Here is a 10743-nt window from a genome sequence, read left to right as displayed (position 1 = left end):
GTCCTTGGACTTCTTTTAAGTCAAAAGTGGGGCAGCTTTGTTGGTGGAAAATGTGAAATGTTGGTGAACAAACACACACATCCATTGAAGTTCCATGGAGAGTGGCACATGTTCAGCAATTATAGAGGAGAAAAAGTTAACTAACGGGTATTTGGGTTGTAATAGAATAGACCTAGGTCCACAGTAAAGGTCTTGAAATCCCCACCAAAAACCAGAATTGATAGATTAACGTTTTCCCGACTGCAATCAGAATATTTTAACCCCATTTAACCCAAGGGGTAGCATAGTTCAGCAATTATAGTGGAGAAAAAGTTAATTAACGGGTATTTGGGTTGTAATAGAATAGACCTTAGGTCCACAGCAAAGGTCTTGAAATCCCCACCAAAAACCAGAATTGATAGATAAACGTTTTTCCGACTGCAATCAGAATATTTTAATCCCATTTAACCCAAGGGGTAGCATAGTTGGTGAGCAACGAACTTGGTATGATTTGTAAATTCGGACATCTTAAATTCGACTCCCAATAAGTATACCTTGAGTCACTCACATGGGATGTTTAGTGCTCTTCATTGCTTTCAGTGAAAATTGAATAGTTTTAATTCAACCTTGGTATTACCTGGTCCAGGCAATTGTGGGGTCAGTATAGACCCACGGGACTAGGCCTTCGGCTTGGATACCCATCATTAGCCAAAAAAAAAAAAAATAAATAAATAAATAAAAACCATTTACATATTATGTTAGGATATAACATTCAATCTTGGATGCCCACCTCTTAAGATTCCCAAATGATGGTTTTAAATCAGGGTTTATGCCTTAGTAGTGAACCTTGGGTTTACCATAATATAGACAATCTTTTAGGTACTCATCCAACAAACCTCTTACGTACTGATAGGATGTTACCCAGAAAAGATTCAAATCCATTGTAATCATTTACTTCATAAGAGCTTGGCCTTTTTTTTTTTGCTAAGATATGAGCTTAGAGTTTGATTGGACAGCCAGAAATAACAAAAAACAACAGTGAAGTGTAATAACCTACATATAGTTAGTTGACGATGAATTAATGTGTCTATTTTTTTATTTTTTTCACCACTTTACATAGCTTTGTAATCAGCTTAATTTCTTCTCCATCATAAATATGGCATTTTTTTCATTTTTCCCTAAAACTATTCATTCAGGCTCCCTTTAGTTGCGATGAGAATTTAAAGGAAAAGGAAGTGAAATTTTCATACTTAAAAAAAATATATTTATGATCATTACCCCATATGATTGTATAAATCACTTAATTTTTTTAACCATATTTAGTAATAATGTATTTTACATGTAAATTTTATTTTACATATTACAACAAAGGGCTTTGGATACAAAGTAAAATGAAATTTTATAACCAAATATAGAATGATTTGAAGATAATGTTAAAGTCACATGGGTAATGATTACATATCATACAAAAAAAAAGGGTAATGATTACATATAGTTATATTTTAAGTATAAAAATTTCACTTCCCTTTCATTTTATTCTCTTTACAACCAAACATAGCCTAGGTATTTCTATAATTTCAATCATTTGTGTGCCTTTCCTTTGTTTCACTCAAAATGAATGAGCCATGGATCAAAATCTTATTATGTTAGGTTAATCCTATTTGATTTGAGTTGGAAAAAAAAAACCAATTTATAATTAAGTTTCAATATTCCCACTTTGTTTTTTATTTGTAAGGTCTTTCCAACGTCTAAACTAGTAGATTTATTATAATATTTACTCAACACCATTTGAATTTTAATTTAGAGTCAAAATGAAATCATCACTGAAATGAAGCAACTAAGGTTGGTAAGGCTTTCTTTGGTATGATTTTTCTTTTTAATTTTTGCCTATTTCACAAAAATGATTAATGAAAACCATTTTTTATCAAAACGTAAAATGGTTTAGTAACTACTTGACAAAAATGATTTTTTGTAAGAAATAGTTTGGTATCTCTATTGACAAAATGGTTTTTTGAAGAAATTGGTGAAGAGATTCTCTTAATCCATCTTTCTTTTAACTCTTTTTCTCTACTTTGGACTGAAAAAGAGGGGGCATGGGGTTTGGATTTTTAATTGCAAAGCAAATGACTACTTTATCCCTCCATATTGGGATTTTATGCAAGTGTTCATTAAAGTTCTTTAGAGCAAAAATAACTGAAAATCGTTTTTCACCAAAACACATAAATGACTCTTGATCTCTTTTTTATTTTTGTATTTTATCAAATTTTTTTTTAAATAGAAAACAGGTCCATAAAAGATACCAAATGCAGTCAAAACTATTTTTGTGAACAAAAATAAAAAAGAAAAATAATACTAAAGAGGGCCTAAATTTTCTAATTCAATTTTTAAAACTGGATAGTATTATAATAAACATTCAATTTTTTATTATGGAAATTTTTTTTCTCACCAATGGCAAAGAGAATCAAATGGACATCCTTATCCTCTTAACCCCTATTATTGTACTTGTGATAAAGACAGAATCTCTTCACTGTGCATGAGATTAGATCTGTTAGAAAAAAAAAAAAAAGAGTTTGCACAGCAACATTTTGAAAACGAAATTGTACGTGGGCACACTCGTCCCCACATAGATTATTATAACAAATCCTTCAAAATATCTTGATTCCAAGTATCCCCTATTTATAGGTTTCCTATAATCGTCCTCTTGAAAGCTCGAAATTACACACTATTATTAAAGGTTCCCCAAAAAATGTTGGTTCTTGAATTCCTGGGATAGGATTCCTTTCCACAGAGCTCAGAGATCAGAGAGTGATCCTACGGCTGGAGATGTCCTCTAGACGGGTGCCTAGGTCCTCCTAACTGTGGAATCACTCTCTAATCCTTTGCCCCGACAGAGAGGAATCAGATCCAGATCCGGATTCAGATTCGGATTCATGAGGCTACGGTCATTTGATTGTGTCGGCCCCAAGAAAGTCTAGCTCTGGCACAGCCAAACTCTTGAGTCCAGCCCATTTCACCCCCACCGGGTTGTCTTGTCCCAATGTCCTCCTTGCTTAGAATCGTTGGATTGGAAGTTTTCTGCTTCCTAGACCAATTCGTTAATCTTTGGGTTCTTCTTCCATATGACCGAAAGTAGCCCCCATTGATCGTTTGAGCGGTCAGGATCACTCGACAACATTGCCAATTCAATTGGTCGGTCCGGTTGAATTGGTTTTGGTGTGAGAAACGGTGAAGTCAAAACCAAACCATTAAGTGGTGGTTTGGTTTCGATATGATTTGAATTCGGTCTAGTTCGGTTTTCAATAAATGGATTTGATATCGGATTTGATCCAGTTTGGATTTAGATTACACTGTATATATACATAATTATGAGAATTGTATCAATTTCTCATCAGATTTATATCGGTTTGTGTTAAGTACCGGTTCATTTTTCATCTTCGATGCTATTTCAGTGCAATCCGGTCTAGTTTTCATCCGGTCTACAATATCAAAAAATAAATACACTCGTCCCCACCTAGATTATTATAACAAATCCTTCAAAATATCTTGATTCCAAGTATCCCCTATTTATAGGATTCCTATAATCGTCCTCTTCAAAGCTTGAAATTACACACTATTATTAAAGGTTCCCCCAAAAAATGTTGGTTCTTGAATTCCTGGGATAGGATTCCTCTCCACAGAGCTCAGAGATCACCTTTGGATGCCTTGGCTTTACATTCTGCCATTCTACCATTGATTAGGGTCTGAGACACCGTTTGATAATGTTTCTGTGTCTAGAAACAGCAGAAACGACTTTTCACATTTCTGGAAATAAAAATGAATTTTTTTTTGTATTTGATAAATCTATTTTTAGAAACGTTTTTTACAAACATGATGTCACTAAAAAGCCTAATAGTGTCATTGGATGCCAAAAAAGGAGAGATGGCTTGGTTGTTTCTTTTTATGTTTAAATAATTGAGAGATTTATCGGGTACAAAAGCTTTTTTTTTCTCTTTCAAATTCGTTTATGGAAATGACAAAACAAGTCTGACTTGTTTCATCAAAATCATTTTTAAAATTATAAAAATACATAAATTTTGATTTATGTTTTTAGAAACGGATGAAATAGAATAACTTTATCAAATGTTTTTTAAGCTATTTTTTTGATTTATGAAAATAAGAAATGTCAACCTGAATTGTTGTTACCACAAATCGGAGATCAAGCAAATGACCCTTGAGGTGGGACGATCAATGTTGATGTCTTCCACCAAATCTCCCCGATGTAACCAAATATTATTTTAATATAGAGTAGAAAGATAGAATGACGTGCGATTCAATCCCATTAATTTGACAGTTCCATACTTGCATTACTTGTAATGTAGGATGCTATTTGGTAGATCTATCTGTTATTAAACGGTTTCAGCAAAATGCTAAAATGGCTCTATCAAAGAAAAATCAAAAGAAAGTGTAAATGCGTAATTTCAGAGATGGCATCTTGTGATGTTTGTTTCTGTTACTACTTGTAATGAATATCCTATCTTTCCTGTCGGTAAGACGATATGGGAATTTAGTGGACCCCACGTCCTCATCTTCGAGTCCGCTTAAGAGATTCTCCCACCGTCCGATAGACGGATTGTGATTCGCCGCGTCACGACGCGTGTATACCGAAAAGTCCTCACGAGATGTCTATAAGTAGGGGAGGGGTTCGCAGACATTTTGGAGGGAGTTTACAGAGAGATACCAGCCAGCGTACCTCCCTGTCTCTCTGGTTTTCTCTGTTCTCGTTGTTTGAGCAAAAACAAAGGAAGCGCCAATGGCGGAGCAGCTCACCGAAGAACAGATCTCGGAGTTCAAGGAAGCTTTCAGCCTCTTCGATAAGGACGGCGATGGTAGGTTTCTTTCCGTCTCTGTTCCTTATGTCTGCTTTTGTTTCAACTGCATTAGGTTACTATTTTGCATTGTTGATTAGACTGGAAATCTGAGCTTCATGGAGAGATCATTGGCTTTGAAAGGAAATGCTTGTGATTTTTTTGTTTTGCTTATTATTTTCCTCGAATTTATGGTTTCCGTGCTTCCAGGTTGGTAATTTTTTGGTGTGTATTTGCATCGAGAATCTAGGTAGATGCTTTTGGCGTTTTACCTTATTTCTTTTGCTTTGGTTGATCGTTCTGTTTGCGTAGCCTATGCCTTTTGATCTCTCGACTGTCTTTTTGACGTAGGATCACTAGTACCTTGGGTGATTTAGGATCTTTAAGTAGATACCTGACAGATCAAGACCCGAGGCAGCCTGCTTATCATATGATAAATTCATGACAGTCAGCGTGTTCTCTTTTCATTATGAAATTTTGTTTCGAGGTGTTTCAGGTTATTTATTTCCGTGATGAAAAGAAATGTTTTTTTTTTTTTTTTTTTTTAAATTGTTGAGGAGGGAGGGTTAAGGAACATCCCTTATTTTTATCTGAGTGAATGTTTTGGTTATTTTGGTAGAGTGTGAATTGTCTTTTGATTCTGTCATTCCAGGAGCATTTATTCAATTCTTTGATTCAAACAAAGCCTAGGTTTTATCTTTTCCTCTAATGCCTGGTGGAGCTCTTTTCCGAGGAAGAAGATAATCTTCTTTTTTTTCCCTCTCTCTCTCTCTCCAAAAAAATCTAGTTTATCTTCTTTCTCTGCATTTGGATATTGGTGAGAGACGTATGGGGAAAAAGAGAGTGCTAGGGGTCCTCCTGGCATTTGCTCTTTTTTTCCCTTTCAAGTTTTAAGGAATTCATTTTTGTCTGGTGATAATATTCTGCTTGCTTCTTGATCTCTTATTTGGTTTGTAAGTGTTTTCTAAGCATTCATGTATTGATGATAGCCATATACTTTTGGTTTGTTCAATTATTTAGCTGGTTGTCTTGGGGGATTTCTCTTAACCTTCCTACATTGTCAGCCATGAGTAAAATGCCCATGGAAGGGGTTAGGCATTGCCAAGTCATTCTAAGGGGAAGGACACTCATATGTATGGATAATAGAGAATTTTGATAGTCCAATTAAATGTATAATGATTTATGTGATGGGATGCAGTTCTTACACTGGAATTAAAGAGACCATCTGGTGGCAAAGGATTTAAAGGTTTCTTAACAATGATAGATGCAAATGCCATGTTAGAAATTTTTTTTTTTACTATTGAGAAATATCTTGATTATTTAATTGAGAGAAATGGTGAAACAGGGTAACCCAATGTTTAAAAAAATCAGAATTGGCAGAATCAGCTGATTCAACTCAGATTCAACCAACCAACCCTGATCCCGATTATCCCCGAATCTTTAGAAACTATTCAGGCTGATTTGGGATGATTCGAATAGGAATGAATCGTAAGGGACTGATTCCGTACCTGATTCCAAGCGTTTAAACCTTGGGGTAACCCTAATTAGTTGAACTGAGTCATGGTTTGAATCCTCCTATCAGGCCAGGTATTAAATTTTGGCTCCTTTTGAGAATCTACTGTATGTTTAATAAGATTATGATCACAAAGAAAATGCTGGAGGAGAAGCATTGTGGTTCTAATTTACAAAAATAAATGTGATTTTCAAAGCTGCAATAACTATGTAGGCATAAAATTAATGAGTCATACTATAAAATTATGGGAGAAGGTTAGTGAAGCCCACCAGAGAAAAGAAACTATTATTACGAAGAATCAATTTGGTTTTATGCTTGGAAGATCCATGACATAAGCTATTTACTTAATTAGGAGAGACTCATGGAAAGATTTAGAGATTGCAAGAAGGATTTCCATATGGTCTTTGTTGACCTAGAAAAAGCTTATGACAGAGTCCCTAGAGAGTTAATTTGGCAAGTACTAGAGAAGAGAAGTGTTTCAAGTGAATATGTGGACATAATTAAAGATATGTATGATGGTGCAGTGAATATTGTAAGAACTGTGACGGTTCAAAATAGTGAATTCCCAATCACAATTGGGTTATATCAAGGATCAACTTTAAGCCCCTATTTGTTTGTGCTTATCATTGATGAATTAACCAGAGACATTCAAGATGAGGTTCTTTGTGTGTGCTTTTTGTTGATGATATTGTTTTGTTGGATGAGACAAAAGCATGGGTTAATGCCAAGTTGGAGTTATGGAGATCAACCTTGGAATCAAAAGGTTTTAAGATAAGTAGACAAGGTATATGGTGTGTAACTTTAGTTACTTGAGAACGGACAATGAGACGGTAAAAATTGATGAGGGGGAGGTTCTGCAAAGTGATTATTTTAGGTTTCTGGGGCTCAATCATAAATAAAGAAGGTGATATAGTGGATGATATTTCACAAAGAATTAAAATAGAATGGATGAAGTGGAGAGATGTACCCTGAGTGTTGTGTGGTCAACATATTCCTTTAAAACTTAAAGGAAAATTTTATGGGACAGTCATAGGACCGACAATGATGTATGGTACAGAATATTGGACAGTTAAGAAGCATCATATAGATAAATTCAGTATAGTTGAGATGAAGATGTTGAGATGGATGAGTAGTAAAACTAGGAAGGATAAAGTAAGGAATGATCATATCAGAGTTGGTTTGGGAGTAACCTCAATACATGATAAGCTATGAGAAGTCATTTGAGGTGGCATGGCTACATTCAACGGAGGCCTTTGGATGCTCCAGTACGAAGGAGTGATTTGATTCTAAAAGTGCTTGGGGTAGACCTAAAATGACGTTAGGAGAAATGGTGAGGAAAAACATGAATAGCTTAGGCCTTGTATCAAGTATGACATTGAATGGAACCGATTGGGGGCAAGGATCCATGTAGCCGGCCCCCATTTAGCGGTGAATCTTACTTTATAACTCTATATGGTATTCATTAAAAAAAAGAAAAAGAAAAAAGAAGGATAAATTGTAGCTTAAACTGTTTTTTAGGATGATGCACAGGGTGTGTTGGTCACACCGTTCAGGCTGATGAAAGAAAATTAGTTTATTGGTTTGAGACTTGAGTGATTCAGTCACTTTTCTTTCACTTTCCTTTTTGTTGCTTCTTTGTGTTGGCTGGGGTAATGGATTTATAGCATAGTTGTCATGGTGACAAGACGACCCAAGGCGTTGGTTAGGTACCTAGTTGTGCACGCTATGTATTGTTTAAGCCATCATGAGATCTATGATGATTTAATGCAATATAATCAGTTTTAATGAATATGCATATTTATCATGCAATATGATATAATTGTGTTAGTAATGATCTAATATGCGAAAACCAACATATAATAAATCAATTGGTCTGGGCTGGGCTGCGTTTTTAAACCGCAACCCAACCCTAGGTCCCCTTAGCTCAACCCAGGTCCAGCCCCGACCCTAAGCCAGGTGGGCCGGGTTGGCCTTCATTGACCATGGCAGCCGCTATTTTTGTCATTTCAGGGTTAGGCAAGGTTAGGCTATCCCTATTTTTTTTACCGTATATAAAATTTATTTTGTGTAATTATATATGATATATATTTATGTGTTTATATATAAAGGCTGGGCTGGGCTGGGCTCGACCTGTGGGTTGAAAAGCCTAGCCCAGACCTTGTAAGGCTTGTGCGGGCTCACCTGGCCAAACTTGCACCCCTAAAACAAAGAATAGGATATAATATAAAAGCATATCCATAAAAAACAAAGTAATAAACTGATAGCATAATAGCATATAAAAAAGAAACATAATTAGTAATTACAGAGTATGTAAGTATGCATTATACTGCCTCCAGGCCCTTCACTCCACTATATTTCAACTCCCAACAATTTAAGAAGAAAGAAATCCCTGCCATACACACACAAACAGAGTCATCATTCAGTTTTCAGCAATACAATTATATGAACATAGAAGAAAGGCAAGACAAAGGAAGAAGAAAGAAGTAGCAACCAGCTCTACGAAACAGAGAAGAATAGGAACAAAAAAAAGGGAAAAAAAGAGAGGAAAGAAACAGCAATGCTAAAACAGAGAATAAGAGGGAAGAAAGGGAGTGGCCGGAGCTGTTGTCAAGAAGGGTTTGAGGGTTTCAACTATTGAGCAGCTCAGCCCTCTCTTCTCTGTCTCTTAAAAAAAGAATCAATTTTGTATAGAACAAAAAGTAAATAAATAGTATAAAACGTCCACCCAGGTCACAAGGTGGGCCAAGGCAACACCCTGGAGAGCATGGTAGGCACCTTTCATGCATACATAAAGGCGATAACATGCCTAGGGTGATCCGAAGTGTCTTGTCACCTAGGCGGTGCCTGACAACTATGATTCGTAGTATCCTTACCCTTGATTTGTGTTGGTATGGTCACTTAATTTCTCAAAATGTATCAAGTTCAGTTTCGATTATAGTCGTCAAGGCATCTAGGTACCTTGGTTGCCTTGCATCCAAACCCCTCCGATACCTTGGGTGTCCTAGACGCTGTGACAAATGACAAATATGGTTTCTACACTCGTAAAAAATGAAATGGTGTGTGGATTGAGGGGTCTTCAATGTTTTGATTTTTTTACTGAAATGGACCATATTTGGGTGAGTTGAAACTGAAATATTGAACCTTGTCTCTGTGTGACTAAATGAATTATATAGTTTCGATATAGTACATTCTACCCCTTGAGCAACCAATTGGCTAACAATTGTGCAATGCTTGCTTTTCCTTACTTGATTATCAGCATAGGATTCAACCTTTCTATGGTGGCCTATATTCTGTAGAAGTTCTGATAATGCCAACTTCATTTTCACTATCAATATGCCATTTCTTTTGGTATTAGCCCTATTTATGATAATGGAATTTGGGCTACAAAGCTTGCAACTTATACTACATTGGATTCTAGAAGATGGAAATTGGAGGAATTTGTTTGAATACTTTGTTTTTGTGCACGCACGTAGCATGATTTATAGTTGTGCTTTTATCTTCTACAAGATTGATCATACATTTATTAAGAAAATATCTTCGTTGCAAAACAAAGAATCTTTTAGATCTTTTGGTTTATAACTTGATATATGCTAGATTTTTTTTTTGTAATTTGACTGTATGTTCATTAGTAAGTCTCTAGCTTTTCCTAATCTCTCAATGTTATTATTCTTGTTCTAAAAGTTACTTTCCAATCTATGAGTAACAAGAAGAAATTGAACCAGTAATTATTATCCTTGATTTCTAGTGAATGTGTGATTGAGTTCATGTTCTCTGAGAGCATATCTAATTTAATTGTGAATACCTTATCCTTTGTAGCATACCTATTTAGAATTGGTGTTGGTGCTGACTAGACTGGATTTTCTATTCTTGCTAGTAGCAATGCTTGGCTTTCATGCTTTTTTTATATTGGTGATAATGTTCACTTGCTGTAAGATGTATGATCTGTTGAATCTATGTTATATTGCTAAAATATGAATCCATTTATAGGTTGCATCACTACCAAAGAGTTGGGTACTGTGATGAGATCCTTGGGGCAAAATCCAACTGAGGCTGAACTCCAGGATATGATCAATGAGGTTGATGCTGATCAAAATGGAACAATTGATTTCCCTGAGTTCTTGAATTTGATGGCACGGAAAATGAAGGTGAGTTTAATTGACAGTGCATTGTCCGAGCATATCAAGATTCAGATTATTGTTTTCTACATGCAATTTATGGTTTTGGACATGTTACTGCTGGTTCAAAGTTATCAAAGGCTTGTTTTGGAATGCAATTAAGTAATGATAGTGTTGCCAGCTGAACTTCGTTTGGTTATTTTTTCTGGGTACAGAATAATACCTTTTGGGTTCTGCATTTGTTAACTGGAGAGAGAGAGAGAGAGAGAGAGGGAGGGGGGGGGGGGGGGGG

General features: G+C 35.6%; 1 protein-coding gene across 2 annotated transcripts in view; it reads left to right on the top strand.

Moving 5' to 3' along the window:
* Positions 1–4657: 4657 nt before the first annotated feature.
* LOC122062752 (calmodulin) overlaps positions 4658–10743 on the top strand; it is an 8905-nt gene continuing 2819 nt past the window's right edge. Inside the window, exons 1-2 of one of the 2 annotated variants that reach the window (XM_042626400.1) lie at positions 4658–4844; positions 10324–10481. In XM_042626400.1, the coding sequence (XP_042482334.1) occupies positions 4769–4844; positions 10324–10481 (234 nt within the window). In that variant the 5' untranslated portion in view covers positions 4658–4768. Of the gene's footprint in view, positions 4845–4999; positions 5034–10323; positions 10482–10743 lie in introns of those variants that run through there. The other variant, XM_042626399.1, reaches the window with a different exon arrangement.

This window comes from Macadamia integrifolia, unplaced genomic scaffold (genome assembly GCF_013358625.1).
Source record: "Macadamia integrifolia cultivar HAES 741 unplaced genomic scaffold, SCU_Mint_v3 scaffold1098, whole genome shotgun sequence".
Taxonomy (NCBI): Eukaryota; Viridiplantae; Streptophyta; class Magnoliopsida; order Proteales; family Proteaceae; genus Macadamia; species Macadamia integrifolia.
Note: the sequence above shows the minus strand (reverse complement) of the source record. Positions and strands in the feature narration are given on the sequence as shown.